Consider the following 16,498-nt stretch of genomic DNA (forward strand, 5'->3'; position numbering starts at 1 on the left):
GCCATAAAATATTGGATCCCTAATAAAGTACCAACTCCTCAACAAGATGCTATCTTGCATAAAAAACTAAGTTTCACAATTTACATTTTTAAAGAATGCAAACTGTAAATTATAAATCTGTATTTTTCACTAAAATGGAAACTGGACTGGTAGATACATTGAAAAGTACAGTTTCTAATTTCCCCCCTCATGCATGATATTTTAATGTTTGCCTTGTCATGCTGCTGCTGCTGCTGCTCATAAAACTGTATTTTCATGCAAAATGCATTGGAGTTTGTAGCAAGCCAGTCTAATCTTCCCACCTGTGTTATGCCACCTACCATAAAGTATTATAGTACACAACACACCCTTAATAACCCAAACAAAAGCTAATGAACTTCTACATTAACACCAGAAAGAATGTCTAACTCACAAAATAATTTGGAATGAACTCTGAAAGTGCACATGGTATATAAACTCCTCGTTCTCGTCTCCAAGTCACATTACCCCTTTAAAAATAATGATGACTTACATATCACAGGGCACTATATGAGCAGAACAACCGCTGGGATTTCCCTCTTTACATTTTTAACTAAGTTAATGTCTTCTGGGTAGGATTTAGAACTGCTCAAAGATACTATTGTTCACAGTACATTAAATCCACAACATAGAGCAGTAAGATAGAATACTATTCTAACCTGGAACTTCTATTAAACAACAGAGTGACTATACTTAATGAAATATGCAGTAAACTAACATGATTTATATGCATCAATGTTTTGCTATGAACATTTATGAACGGGGGAATGACACCCTGAGGAACTGGTGATGCTTTTTATTTCAAAAGAAAGCAAAACATGCATAGTTTGGTGAAACCAAACAAGGTCCATGAAGATCCCCAAAGTTGCAAATTAAAGGGACGAATTATTTATTTTGCCAGTAATGATTACAGGCATTTGTACATGACATCTGTGGAAATAAAGTGTTGATATTAGATTGAATAAATGAACACAGCTTTGAAATGGAGGTGAATTTATTTGATTCCTCTTAACAACATATGCAGATAGAAATCAAAAGTGACTTATAGTCGTCCCCCTTTAATAAACTAGACTGACTGGTATGTAACAGTCAGGAAATTTCACAAAAGGAGAGAGGAGGATGAAGAAACTATAAATGTAACTGACCTTGCTTACAATTAGCGCAAGTGTGGGGACCCCTATTCAGCCCGAGGAACACCTTACCTTGTGGGCCATCTTACAGGGGCCGCATACAGTGGTGCATGAAACTAGAGGCAAAATGTGGGTGAAGCCAGTGCCCAAAGTTGGCAGAGCAACAGGTATGTCTCTTACCTTTGTACAGTTGCCTGTATGATTGGGGCTGAGGATGGAGAGAAGCAGTTTTTTCCCCCCTGGGAGTATGCAGGGTACCCCTAAACATTTTGTGAATCTTTGTAACTTTTGTCCATTTACTGTATTTATTTTTCCTGATTTGAACTATAAAATTGGGATTTTCTTGAGTCAAAATGAGAGTACCCGTAAACATTAAAAAAAAAAGCACTGGAGAGAAGAATAAGTAGATGTTGCTTCCTTCAGTCCATAAACAAAAGAGCAACGTAAGACGGCTAACAGCACTCCGCAAGCCCTCAGTGAACAAGGTGGCATGTAAGGGTATCCTGGACCCCAGTTGTTTGGGGCCATCTGCCCACATCAACAATCTAACTTCTGGACTAGGCTAAGGACAGTCCTACAGAGCGCACTGCAGTAATCCAGTCTTGAGGTTACCAATGAATGGACAACTGTGTTCAAGATAAACTGATTCAGATACATCCATAGCCAATAAACCAGACAAAGATGGTAAACGGCACCCCTAACTGGAGCACAGGTATCTGGACTATTTTCCAGAAATTGGACCTGCCTTTTCCCAATCCTCATCCTCCGTCAGCTAAAAGGCAAAATTTATGTTCCACATCTGGGGTGGAGGCGGGAGAAAGGGAAGAAGAGGTATGACCCAGCTGCTAGAGAAGGTAACTATTCAGGATTGAGCTGAAATAGGTAAAACAAAAGGAAGAACTTGGTTGATTGCTGAGGTTTAAAAATGTATATGCAAATACAGTTTCAGCCTCCCAAACAAATCACTTTTTCCCAAAAGCTCCTTTCTATATGAAGGTTGGCATAAAGAGGAGAACATGTGCCCACCCAGAGTGAACTCTTCAGACCTCCAGCAACAGTACCAAACGTAGTATCCCAGCACTCTAATGCAAAAATAAATGCTTCCAAGCAGATGGGATTTTTCAAGTAGATTTCTGTAAGCATTTTATAATCTAATAATATGAGAGGAAAAATGACCCTGAAGTTGTGTAAACCTGACTGGAATGCAGACATCTGTTCTGGTTAAAATGTTTCCTGACTAGGGTCCTCCATCCCACTTTAAATATTTATAGTTTTTAACTAGATTAAAACATTATAAGAGGGGTTTTATTCTCAACAACCTGTGACTGGAATTGATGTGCCAGCTTTTTCCAGCATCGCTCTAAAGTGAGAACCCAGTTTTAACAGCACCGCCCCACTGTTCATGTACACCCTTGTAGAAAATAGATCCTGAAAGGAGACTGGGAGGGAAAGGAGAGCGGGAGAGAGGGGGGGGGGGAGAGAGGGAGAGGGAGAGAGAGAGAGAGAGGGAGAGGGAGAGGGAGAGGGAGAGAGAGAGGGAGAGAGAGAGAGAGACTCCCCTGAAATGGTATGGAAACAAGAATATAGTGTAGTTAAATTCTCAGGAAGTGATTGGCAGAAAGAACCTCCTTTCCCCACTCCTCCCTATAACATTAACAGCCTGAGCAATTACTGAGTGGAACAAACCCCTTTAACACCACCTGGTGCACTTTTTCAGCCGTTGGTCTTGCTCCCAAGCCTGTCATGGCTCATTTAGATAGTATAGTGCATTCTCTCTATAGGACTATTCTCAGGGACCATGGAGTTCAAAACATAATGAGATACAGAGATTTTTATCATGAAGTGTAGTATAACGTAACTGTGAGCCACAGTACTCAAGAGTTTAGTATTTGAGAGCTGCTTGGAACAGAAATATATATATATATATATATATATATATATATATATATATATATATATATATATATATAGACTAGGTGGAGTACAAAAACAAATGATCTGGATTAAATATGTACACATTACTAACAGCTAAAGAAAAATGTGTTGGAGAGAAATCTGTCCAGGGTGATGAAAGGAGGTCTTATTTACAGGCACTTTATTGAAAAACCACATCTCCATATTTACCATTAACACTATATAGTTTCATATTCACAGCGCAGCTGCCCTAAATTAAAATAATAGCTGGTTAAATTGTCACTGCCCTGATTTGTACAACAAGGCAAGCCAAAATATGTTTTTACCAGGACCTCACAATCATGCTGCCCCCTGTAGAAGAGCTTGCAGCTGCCCTGCTCTTCTTGGTTAACTCAGCATCGCAAGGCAACTGAGCCAAGGTTTGGCTTGGCATGTCATCCAAACCTGAGCTTGTGGCAAAGATCTCTGCTCCTTAACTACATGCCGTAGCCAAGAACAAACCTGGGATACAGCTCACAGTTAAGGAGCAGAGACTGTAACCACAAGCCCACATTCAGACAACATACCAAGTCAACCCATGGCTTAGCTGCCATGTCACACAAAACTAAAAGAACCAGGGACGAACAAAGAAGTCTCAGTCTCCTTCTCAGAAGCCCACACAGTCACACTAAGCCATAGTTTGGCATAGTGTTATGTGTAAACAGGGCCACTGTTGCGTACAATTGTATTTTATTTTTTTTAATTACAAAACACCTACCATTTCATAATGTCCCAATCTCAACAGCATGGAACTCTAATGATTAATTTCTCTGTAGGAGAAATGCAACAGCAAGTAGCTTCAAAAGGCAAGTGTTAAACTGGGAAAACCACATATCAGCATTCACTTCTCAAATTAAGCAATGTGTGAACAAAGTTGGGGTTTTCAATACAGTATTTCATAGTTCTTTAAAACTGAGATATAATGTATCAGAAGCGCAAGTTTCTATGTTTTAAAATGGTAATCCTCTTAGTATCTGAATATGCAAAGTATAAAGATACAGAGACTGGCAACTGTGCAAACCATCCAATTGCTAAGACTTATACCTAACTGATCAAGTCTTCATCTGTGAAGTATTAAAATTATTTCTAGACAGCAAAAAAAAAAAAAAATGCTTAGAATCATAGAGTTGGAAATGACCGCCATGGTCATCTAGCCCAACCCCTGCAATGCAGGAATCATTTGTCCAACATGGGGTTCAAATACACAACCATGAGAGTCAGAGCCTCATGTTCTACTGACTGAGCTATCCAGCAGCTAGAGGCTTGAAATGTAAAAACAAAGAGAACAGAAGTAACTCCAAGAAAAGAAGTGATTTGAAATGCAGGGAAAAGTGCAGAGAGCAAGTGGACAATATATTTTCTGACTTTTACAGGTTAACTTGCATGAACAAGAAAAGCTTTGATGTAATCAAATGTGGTTGTGGTTACTGGAGTACTGTGGGCACTTGTGGCTACTCAGATCTATTTCAAAAGGTATGCAGTACTTCCCATTCCTACAGTGTAATTCAGAATCTCTTCAAATCAACATACAAAAAATGACCTACACAAGTTGATGTGAATTTAAGGGGCAGTACCTTTCCAACCAATGAAAAATCATAATTGTGGTACAGTGGGGAAGGCTTAATGAGTAGCCACCCATTCACCATGCTTACTTTCTTTACTCTCTGATTGCTGGTCAGCAATCCCACTGGATGGTGCTTCCCACTGAAGCAATTAGGCAGGGACAAGAATCAGTAGCTTTACCAGGAGAAGGGACCGCTCGTCTCCCCCACCAAGTAAGAAAAACATGCTATCTCTTGACCCCCAGTCTGAAAGAAAATGCAGAAACTGCACCTTTTGCACAGAGGGGAACAGTAATTTACAAGGAACATATGAAGAAACCAGCCATAACAATGAAGAGACAGGTAGAAACTAACCCAGGAGGTCCTATGTACAGGGTTGGCGGAAGCGTTAAACTAAAAGTAATTACAAGTTAACCACTGGCCCCGGAATGAAGGGTGGGTGTAAGTAACTGCATCAAGAACAATTACAGCCTCACTCGTTATTCTAGACCCGCTACCAATTTTAGTTTGAAACAAAATTGATTCATTTATTCCCTACGCATACAGCATTTTTATCTCCTTGCTCAAGGTTGATTAAAAGAAGCCAAACATATATTCTTCCCACCCACTGTCAAGGGGGCTTCCCAGCCAAAGGAATGCACATGACTATTTATTGTCAAAGATAACACTTAGAATCGCTTCTCCAGCTCTGGTTATCTACACACACCAATCTAATGGCTAGGCAGTTATTCCCAGGCCCAGGCTCTATGGGGTGATTGCAGCAACAGGAGACCACTCCCCCTTCACCAATTTATATACCTTTCCCTGATGGGCTATGTGCATGTACCTTTCCCTGATGGGCTATGTGCAGAGACTGCACCTGCGTGGAAACTTCCTCTGCTCATCACTTTTCAATTACCTTCTGGTTCTGGGAGACAGTGGTGCAGGAAAGGATGGGAGAGCACCTGACCCTTCATTTGCCTGACTTGTCTCTTCCTCCTCTTCTCTCTACCCATCCTGTGTTCTACCCTCCAGCTCTGAGCCTGACCCTTCCTCTGACTATTGCCTCCTGGCTGGTACAGGTCCCTACAAACCACTGCCCCCCTCTCCCAAGTTGTACTCCAGCCCCCCTTCCCCTGGTGCACACTCATCAGCGTCCTGCCAGTTCTTGACACCCACGCCAACCCTTCTACCCCAAAGTCAGAGAAGTGTTTTCTTATGGACTGCAACACCCCAGCAAACTGCACCTCTGATTACTCTAAACTTCCATACTACACAAGAACCAAGCTGAAACCCAGTAAGTGTATTTAATGTGTCACTCTCACTGGTATAGGTTAGGAAACTAACTCATCCATAGCTATTGCTCATTCAAATACATAACATTTTTAATGCATTCTAGTGCAAAGGGCCAAGAAACAGAAAAACACACATTTATAATTTCTCACCAACACAACCACATTCAGTTGCACCCACAACGAGTACCAGCCAGACTGAAATATTTAAATATTTCTGAGATGTTTTTGGCTTAGGCTTTGGGAAGTGTTGAGACTTGGTTTTTAGTTTCAGCTATTTCACAACAGTAACTAACTAGTTAACAACAGGTTTTCAATGAAGAGACATGGTTTTAGAGAATGCTCCAAAGCTCCAAGTTCAAAAACATTCCAGGATATACAACACAGCATGCATATATGTATACATTTTAATGAGAAGGTTTGGCAGAGCAGTTTGGCAGACAAATACATTGCTAGAGGACTGATTATAAGACATATCTCATGTTGCTTTGGATTCCTTCATTAGGAGTTACTCTCCCCTTCCCCCTCACAAACCAGCTCTCAAAGCAGGCAAATTTCTAGTGCAACAGTATTTTGTTATTAAAAAAAACTTTTAAAGAAAAGCAGACTCTTAGTGTCCTAGTGCCAGGTATCAGGTTGCTGAATATAATATTCATAATATAAAGTAATTCATGCTCCATCTCTAAGACCCCCAAAACCTTTTTTCCATTGTGAACAAACTGTTCTTTTCTATCTTAATTTCTCTCCCTCTCCCACCACCCCTAAAATAAAATAAAAGGCAATGATGTTAACAGGAAAGCTGAATATAAATAATGGCTCGCAAAACCAAAATCACTGTTAACTCTGCCAATAAAAATGTTCCTTCTCTTCAGGGATGGCTAAACAACTAAAAGTGCCTCTAATGATCTGCTGGCAGCGCTTGCCAACACAGCTCTAGATAGATAACTGCCTCTCTGAAGACTGCTAAGTACTCACTTCCAAGTAAATCAGTGGAACTTGCTTATAAGTATTTAGGAATTAACGGGCAAATTTAAAATGGAAAATCCAATAGAATCTTACATTCTCTCCTTCCTTAGCTGCAATATGGTGTTCGTACCCATTCACAAAAACCCACCACTCCTCCTAATTAGAGTTTGTGCCTTAAATGCATTTACCTTGTCTCCACGTCAATTTGATAATTTAATTCAAGTATCTTCCACTGTAATCTGGGGGGGCTGGGGGCTGGGGTGTGCATACGTGCTTGAGTGCCAATACAAATAGTAGAATCCATTTATAGGAATGCACTTGAATGCATGAGGTGTTATGTGATGGTGGTGGCTGGGTTGGGAGGAGGAAGCCAGTTTCTGTAAGATTCTCGATTCTCCTGTATTCCTAAACATTTCACATTTAGACTACACCATCTAGTCTTCTAAAGTGGAGAAAAGAAGCAATGACTCCTGTGATAAAGGAACACTTTCAAACAGAAATTAATATAAGACCTGGAAGACAGAGTAAAGGCCTGAAAGAAATATTACAACATACTTCATTTCCAGGACCTCCTCCAAATGTTTCCTCCTCTCAGCCCGCAAGTTGGTCAAGTGGGTTTCCTTCTCAGCCAGAGATTGTTGGGTAGAGGACAGCTTTGCTTTCATAGATTCCAGCTCTTGTTTTACTTTCTCCATAGCCATCATCAACTCTTCCACCTAAGGAGTTTGTGAATGATAAAAGAGGAAGCAGAATGTATGCAATTAAAAAATAATAATCTTTGCAATGCACCAGAGCTACTTAATAATGAAGAGGGGGGGGGGACTCTCAAGTGATCCGTTCAGCCTTGCATTTACTATTTCCCCGAATTTGAGTTCTACTCCACGTTTTAATGTAAAATTAATGTTGTTATTACAAAGTAGAGACAAGCACGTCTTATAACTTAAGCCCCACTGGTAATGAGTCTTTGTGTTCTGTCTTTATGCTTATATGAGAATTTACACATTTTGTTGTTGTTGTTTAGTCGTACATCACAAAAAATATAACTATAGACCAATAATTCTTAATTTCAACATTATCACAATATTGCAATAAACATCACAAGACAGCATACATTAAGTAACTTTTCAGTATGTACTACAAGAACTTGAACCCTTTTCCTCATGATTTGTCTAAGTCACATGAATAGCTGAAGTAGAAGTTATTATGTACCATTTGATAAACCAGTTTCTGCCTTCAAAGCTAGAGCTCTGTTACTAACACCCTGCTTGCCTATACTAAAAGCAGCATTAGTTTGGGGCAGCACGAAAACAAACTTCCTCCCAAAGCCCAATATTAATAATATTAATTATTATTATTAATAATTAATAATAATTAATATTATTATGAATGAGACGCGGGTGGCGCTGTGGGTAAAACCTCAGTGCCTAGGACTTGCCGATCGCATGGTCGGCAGTTCGAATCCCCGCGGCGGGGTGCGCTCCCGTCGTTTGGTCCCAGCGCCTGCCAACCTAGCAGTTCGAAAGCAGCCCTGGGTGCAAGTAGATAAATAGGGACCGCTTACCAGCGGGAAGGTAAACGGCGTTCTGTGTGCTGCGCTGGTGCTGGCTCGCCAGATGCAGCTTGTCACGCTGGCCACGTGACCCAGAAGTGTCTGCGGACAGCGCTGGCTCCCGGCCTATAGAGTGAGATGAGCGCACAACCCTGCCGTATGGGCAGGGGTACCTTTACCTTTACCTATTTAATTATAGGTACAGAAGATATTGATATATTCCTTTACATGATGTGTTGCCTTAATCTCTTTGTCCCCCAAAACAAATGACGTTCTGCAAGTTGAGAAAAAAATTCTTAAAAGAAAAACAGAACAGCTTTTTGGGGGGGGGTGGAGGGAGGCGTCCATAAATTACTGAGAATTCTTTCCAAGTAAGCTGAATCTCGTTTGGAGACAGAAAGTACAAACTGGAGCTGGGGATTAAATATGTACTTTAATTGCCCAAGTTGCATAGCACAGCGAAGAAGTACATTATGTGAAGTGCCCAGCACATCCAGATGGTTTCCTTAAAATTACAAGCTAATAAACCTTTACAGAGATACAAAAAATGAAAAAGGAAAAAGGATTATAGTTTCACTGAAGGTCCAGTATTTCTAAGGAAGTGTTAGGATGCTTTAGATGCTGTCAAATATTACAGCCAATATGTTTTTTTCCAACTGCTTCTGTCCTAAGATACAGAACACCCAGTTTCCACATCACTATTGAAGAACAAGTAAGCCAAGAACAAACCTTGGTAACAGCTCACAGTTGGTTTGAAGAGAAAAAAACCATAAGACTAGGTTTGGACATTACTACTTGCCAGATTTTGGTTTATTTCCTGGCAGTGTTGCAGCAGCAAGGGCAGAGGAAGAGAGGAGCAAGAATTTTCAGTAGTGTGAACTAGTACATTTCGTATTCACATTTAACTAAGGTGATGTGTGAACCAAGACAAAGAAACCAATGCCTGTGTTACCCCAGGACTCTCCAGATCCTTCCTGTCAACGCTTGTAGGATCATATAGTAACTTGGTACCTTGGGGCAATAGCAGGGACAGGCTAGAGCAGGATGGTCCAACACCCTTTAGGCCTTTTTTAGCAGTCCTTGGCAACATTTGATGCCCCACCTCTTTGCAGCCATTGTGCTGCCTTGAAGCCTAATTAGAGCTTTCCCAGCTTTGGGAAGGAGGCGAGAGCGCTCTAGTGCCTCCTTCCAAAAGCTCAGTGCCTCGCTTATCGGCTTTGGGAAAGCAGCAAGAGGGTTGTGTGTGTGTCTGTATCAAAGTATGGCCTTGCACTCCCCACCCTGCATGTGGCAAGGCAGTGTGTGGCCCGTGGGTTCTGTGTTGAAGGACTCTTGCGGCCCACTTGGTATGAAAAGGTGGGCCACCCTGGGCCAGAGTATTAGGAGTAATTCAGAGCAGAACTTCAGTCAATTTTAAAAGGTATATTTAAGTTTCTTATTAGACATTTTGAACAATACAATTAAAGTGACATTCAAATGAAAGAAGGGGGAGGGAAATTGGTTAAGGTGTTTTGACCATATAAGTTCAAAATGCAAATATACTGGATTGTCAACTACAATGTGTGTGTGTGTGTGTGTGTGTGTGTGTGTGTGTGTGTGTACACACACACCAGACAAGCAGTTTTAATCAGAAAAGATAATCTGCAGGGGTTGGTTTTTTTAAAAAGAAAAGAAAAGAAAATCACCTTCCATAAGCACATATATTTCTAGCTAATTGATGCTCTATTACCAATATTAAAGTATAAGCAAGTGAGTGGCCTAATCCCAATACAATATCTCCCACTTCCTTGACTGGATTGTGTAAGAGAAATAACAGCAGCTCAAGCATCAGCAATGGTTGAAAAGACACTAGAAGGCAAATATTTGTAACACTAGACCAAAGAATTTTGCTTTTATGGATCACTGCATGGCAGTCTAGAGCCAATCAGAAGCTGAAATACTTTTTGTATTTTCCCCAGAGTACAGGGCATTGGGAGTATTAACATAGAGAAAAATAGGAAACAATATAGAGAGAGGAGGACTGACATTCAGCAGCAAAATAGTGGCATGCAGAAAGCAATAAAGTAAAATGTACAAAAGGTATAAAAAGGAAATGTTAAAACAAGCATACTTCCTGGCCATGGTGCTTAGTAAAGAAGTGCCTTACTTGAGTAATACAGAATGTATCACCAAGACATACATGATATGAGAGCTTTTACCTCAGGTTTCACCCTTTCTAACGTACATGAAGTACAGTATGACCAGTTTGGTCTTTTACCATCAAAATATATGTGGTCCAGGGTCCAGGACCCATCACAGAACATTCACTCTGCTGGAAGTAATGTACAAGGAACCAACAAGTGATTTAGGCAGACCTAAGGTTTAATGGGCCATCACTTGGCAAAGAGAAGGTCCTTTTAAAGGAAGGAAATATTCACTGAAAAATTCATTAACACAGGATGGAAAGATCAAAGCGATTATTTGGTTGATACAGAAATTATGTCTGCCTACACATGGAATAAAACAAATAATATCTAATAAAGAATATCTAAACAGGGCAAATAAGGCAATTTCCTTCATAATTAGATCTTTTTTTATTTAAGGAGAAAAAGGTCATTTTTTAAAAAAAAACTCTCTCATGCACAGAGAAGTATGTTATCAATGCAAACTTCAGAGTGGGATAATATGACAATATGAATGCCCTTGCTCCTATGTGAACCATAAAGGAGCTAAATTCCTTTTCTGAATAAAAAGAGGAAACCATTCTTCAACTCTGCCTAAGTTGCCAGACCTGAAGAGGAGAACTAGCAGCTGTAGCTTGTTAAGAGTGCTAGAAAAATGAAGGAAGCCATGCAAATAACAAACAGAGCCTTGCTGGCATGGGAGAAGTGTTCCTGAGAAGGAAAAGGAGTCGTTCTGTGGTCTTCTAATCCACGAGATATTTGAACCAGGCCATGGGAAAATGAGGAACTAAACAACTGAATGTCTGGCTTTTGCAAGGGCCTACATATTGGCACCAAACATTGTAACCAGTAGGAGAACTGTTTTCAATCCCTTCCGGCATCTGGACCACTAGTTTGATGAAGCTGCCCTGTGGCTAAAGCAGCAGCTTATTTTACTCTTTAACAGTGAAATGTTTACTTAAGTTATAATCACTTCTCTGTGTGAAGATGGCAGCTCAACATCTAGTAAGTAGATTGCCTGACTTGTGGGCGAGTTTAACTGGCGAACTGAAAGCCCACTGGAAAGCTTCAAAATATTTCCCACTATTAACTTGCATTAGCTCCTGGGTACAAACTCCAGAAATGCTTGGTAAAAATGCACTGGAAAAATAGAAATGTGTCAAGCCATAGTACTGTATTCCAAAAATGCTTTAAAAAAGCAAGCTGATTCCAGGTATTGAACCCCGTTTTCTAGTATGTTTTGGCTCATTTTGCCAATTTCCAATAAGGAAGTAACTCAGCTTAAACAGCTTCCAAAGAAGAGAAGGTAAGCCCCTTCTGTTTATTCAGAATTTTTGAATGGGAGGGGTCTTTGTCCTGTGAAAGGACAAAGGAGCGAGAGCTGCCACCGCTATCCCATGCTCACTTTTCTAAATTGCTTGGCTTTTTGTTTATTCATTTTATTTATCACATTTATATCCCAACTTTCCTCCAAGGATCTAAAGATGGTATACAGTACATGTTTCTTTTCCTCCCCATTTTACCTCACAAAAGGTCAAAAGGTAAATGACCCTGTGAGGTAGGTTAGCCTGAGAGACAACTGGCCCAAGGTTACCCAATGAGTTTTATGGCTGATTTGAACCCTGGTCTCCCAAGCCCTATTCCAACACCTACATCACACAAAATCTTCATTTGCCTTGGAAACTGATCTGCCCCAACTTGGCAAAATCTTAGCTGATAATGGATAAAACCAAGAGTTAATATCAGAGCTGTAAACTTTTAAAGGCTATACAGGCTCTGGTGTTCAGCCCTGGAAAACTGTACCTGGCCTCATTTTCTCATCATAACCTTTGAAACTAACCCTACATATCATCTTCCATTTACTATCTATGTGACAAGTTTGAGCTGCAAAGTAATATAAAGAGCCATTCTTAGCGATGGCTCCTCAACAATGGAAAGTTCTTGCCTTAAAGCTCATTACAGCATTTGCCGTAACTGATGCAAGAGTAATTTCAGTGGCATTTTGATGGCTTGGGATAGGTAGAATTTTAATATTGGAGCCACTCCAAGCTCTCCAAGCCACTCCATCAGAGCACAACATATCCTCCCAACAGTCACAATAACAGGGATGTCAAGATAGCAAGGCCATAAGGTTACACAGGGCTAGCTTGCAGAAAGATTATTTTTGGACAGAACAGTGGGGAATGTAAACAGAAATGAGACTTCTTCGTACCTTTAGCAATTTACAGTCTAAATGATTGGTCTCGTGCATTCTTTCATCTGATAGCTTCAACAGGCAACAAGAAGCAGAATGGTGGAAAACAGTAAATTGAAGAAAGAGGGGAAAGCATGCAATTAAAATCAGAAAGAGCAATTAAAGAGTTTAAGTAGTACCAACATGCAGAGAGCAATTCAAATCTAGGACTGGTAACACTTTTAATACATTAAAGGATTCATCAGACTCTAAACAAAAACAGAGGTGCACATCATCACAATTTTCACTTTTTGCTTCTCACACAATTTTCTGTTTCTCACACAACTTTTAAACACCTGGAAAAATTAGAACCCTTACAGTGAAAATATGGGAATAGTGCATCCTTAAAAGCAAGCAAGCAAGCAAGCAAGCAAGCAAGCAAACCCCTCACTTGCAAACTTTTGATGCAATTACAACACAAAGAACATGATACAGCTATTACTGAGCAGTGCTAGTGGCTGCATTAAGTCACAAGGCTAAACACAGGGAACCTATGATCCTCCAGATGTTGCCAGACTCCCAACTCTCCTCACCTCCCAGGCTTAAGCAGCATGGCCAACGGTTAGCAATAATGGGAGTTGTAGTACATCGTCATCCAGGAGTACCACAGATTCCACATCTCTACACTAAATATTGATTTAGCTTAACTGTGATTTGTTTGCAGTCCAGACCCATGCCACCCAAACTACTAACTGAAACCATTACTTGAAGAAGGGGGTTTGAGAGTCTTGGCTTGCATTAGTCACTGCTTGTTGCTATATCTAATCCTAGTTCATTTTGGTATTCTTTTCCATATGATCTTCTTGCTACAGAGATACAAGACAAGAGCACTTAGAATCCAAAATTGGTCACAAGGATAGGAGATTCTTGCTGGTGCTTACCAGACCTGCCCCTTCCCCTTCCTGGCAACAGGCCCCATTTCCTAATGCTCCGCAACAAACTTTCAAGAAGAAAAAAATGTAAAGGGGAAAACAGGTGATTATATGAATATTTATCGAGGAGAGCTGAACCACAACTTTGCTCTTACAACCCATCCCTATTTTTTAAGGAAATTTCCCCAAAACAGCTCGAAAAGATGTACACATGGGAGGCATGGCCACAAAGGAAAGAAGATGGCTGCTTAAACTCTAAGCTTTGCTGCAAGGCCCAGAAAAATAGCTTAGAGCAAAAGCCCCTGCCATCTAAAAACAAACAAACAAACAAACAAACAAACAAACAAACCCTCAAAGCTTTAAGAAAGGAGAGGGTAACACAAAAAGATCCAGAAAAGGTGACAGCAAAAGACTTCACTCAATTATTCAAGTCCAGAGACAGAAGGCTCACTTCAACAATGCACTAATGCAGGCTACAGCCAAGATAGCACCACCCTCTTCCTTGCTGGAGAAAGAAAATGGTAACAATATCTTAAGAGAATAATTTCCAGCACAAGTAAATTAATAATAGTAATAGTAGTAGTAGTAGTAGTAGTAATAATAATAATAATAATAATAATAATAATAATAATATTTATGGCCTGCCCATCATAAAGGAGCTTATTAAAAATACTTTAAAACTTAACCTGAGGCTTATCTACATAACTTATAAATACAGCCCAGTTATGGTGATGCGGGATCTGGCTTCCGAAACACCGAAAAAAATAAAATATCTATGTGCTTGCACAATTAAACTGCAAGAAGGTAAAGGTACCCCTGACCGTTAGGTCCAGTCGCGGACGACTCTGGGGTTGCGCGCACATCTTGCTCTATAGGCCGAGGGAGCCAGCGTACAGCTTCCGGGTCATGTCGCCAGCATGACTAAGCTGCTTATAGTGAACCAGAGCAATGCCGGTTACCTTCCCGCATGAGCGGTACTTATTTATCTACTTGCACTTGACGTGCTTTTGAACTGCTAGGTGGGCAGGAGCTGGGACCGAACAACAAGAGCTCACCCCGTCGCGGGGATTTGAACTGTTGACCTTCCGATCAGCAAGCCCTAGGCTCTGTGGTTTAGACCACAGCACCACGCGTGTCACTTTCTTTACCCTTCCCCATTTCCTTGACTCCCATCCACCCAGCCCACTCCTCCCACTTCTTATCTCCCACTTCTGCACCCCATTCAGCTCCCCCCCCACCCCCGTCTTGCAAAGGAAGGAATTACATTTTTTTCTATCCTTCAGGCCATACTATGCTGTAGTGCACCATATTAAACTACACCAACACCTTTAATTCTGAAATAAGGACATCTCCCAAAGCGGAAATGTTCATTCTCCAGCCAAAACCAAACGAAGTTGTAATGTGAAGTGGGTGACAGCAGAGCCCAGATATCTTTAACTCTTACATTATGCTTTATAACCCCCACCCCTTGTTTTATATTATATGCAGAATGTTTAGAGTATTTGTAAGCCTTTTACCAATTTCCCCTGCCACGGTTGGCAGGATCAGAAGTCTTCCCAACCACCAGACCAAACATATCAGTTGGAAAAATGTGTTACTCTGACTAGAGGTCAGAGATTTGTTCATTATATATTATAATTTACTAATTGTTAGGAGCCCAAAAGGGAAAACTTCAACATGCCTCAAATAAAAAGGTAAAGGGACCCCTGACTGTTTAGGTCCAGTTGTGGACGACTCTAGGGTTGGGGCGCTCATCTCGCTTTACTGGCCGAGGGAGCCGGCGTACAGCTTCCGGGTCATGTGGCAGCATGACTAAGCCGCTTTCTGGTGAACCAGAGCAGCACACATTAATACCATTTACCTTCCTGCTGGAGTGGTACCTATTTATCTACTTGCACTTTGACATGCTTTCGAACTGCTAGGTTGGCAGGAGCAGGGACCAAGCAACGGGAGCTCACCCCATTGTGGGGATTCAAACTGCTGACCTTCTGATTGGCAAGCCCTAAGCTCTGTGGTTTAACCCACAGCACCACCCGCATTGTTGCATATATGCATTATAATAATAATTTGTGGGCATGGCTTCATTAAAACCCATCTTTCATGAGTTTGGACCGAGAAAGGCAAAAATGAGAGTACCCACCATCTGTAGCTTTATCTACAGGCAAGGAACCTTGACATTAAACATGAACCCTGCTGTACAGTACATTAATAAATCTATAGTTAAGAACAGTCTTGCCTATGTTCTATGTGAGAATTTCATTGCAGGTGATGGTGGTGGTGCAAGTGTGCTTGAAGAGCAACCATGAGATGATGTTACACCTGCTGTGCTAAAAAAAACAATTCTGAAACATTTACTAAGCCTGTCTAGTGGATGAAATGCAATCTAGTACATATGGTGCAATAGAGACAAGGGACTAGAGAATCAATAGTGAGGGAAACATAAAGAAAACCATTTACTGTCTGCTCTTGTTGTTACATTAAAGTATTTGCTCTATTGGTACGTCAATACCATGCATTATTCTTTAAAACAGAGAGTACTTGAATACTTACCACTAAAAAAGAAGCAGTTGCCTTAGCACACTGGCCATCACACCTTGGAAATCTGTCCTCTGATATAATTTGTCATCGCAGAGCAACCCCCCCCCCAGTAATAAATTATGTATTTATTGCTGTCAAAACAATCAGTTTCCCCCAAAGAACTGCTCTAGTACTCTTTCAGAAGGAAGCAAACACTGTTTTGAAAATCCTGCAATAAACCACTACATTATATTTTTGCTTGGGT

The 16,498-nt window shown here is 40.7% G+C and overlaps 1 protein-coding gene across 12 annotated transcripts in view; it reads right to left on the minus strand.

Moving 5' to 3' along the window:
• ERC1 (ELKS/RAB6-interacting/CAST family member 1) overlaps window positions 1-16,498 on the minus strand; it is a 178,889-nt gene that overhangs the window by 65,869 nt on the left and 96,522 nt on the right. For 7 of the 12 annotated variants that reach the window (XM_079992274.1, XM_079992265.1, XM_079992270.1 and 4 more), the window contains one exon: window positions 7,456-7,616. In XM_079992274.1, the coding sequence (XP_079848400.1) occupies window positions 7,456-7,616 (161 nt within the window). Of the gene's footprint in view, window positions 1-7,455; window positions 7,617-12,823; window positions 12,878-16,498 lie in introns of all 12 variants that reach the window. The other 5 variants (XM_079992268.1, XM_079992264.1, XM_079992271.1 and 2 more) reach the window with 1 other exon arrangement.

This window comes from Podarcis cretensis (assembly GCF_951804945.1).
Source record: "Podarcis cretensis genome assembly, chromosome: 10".
NCBI lineage: Eukaryota > Metazoa > Chordata > Lepidosauria > Squamata > Lacertidae > Podarcis > Podarcis cretensis.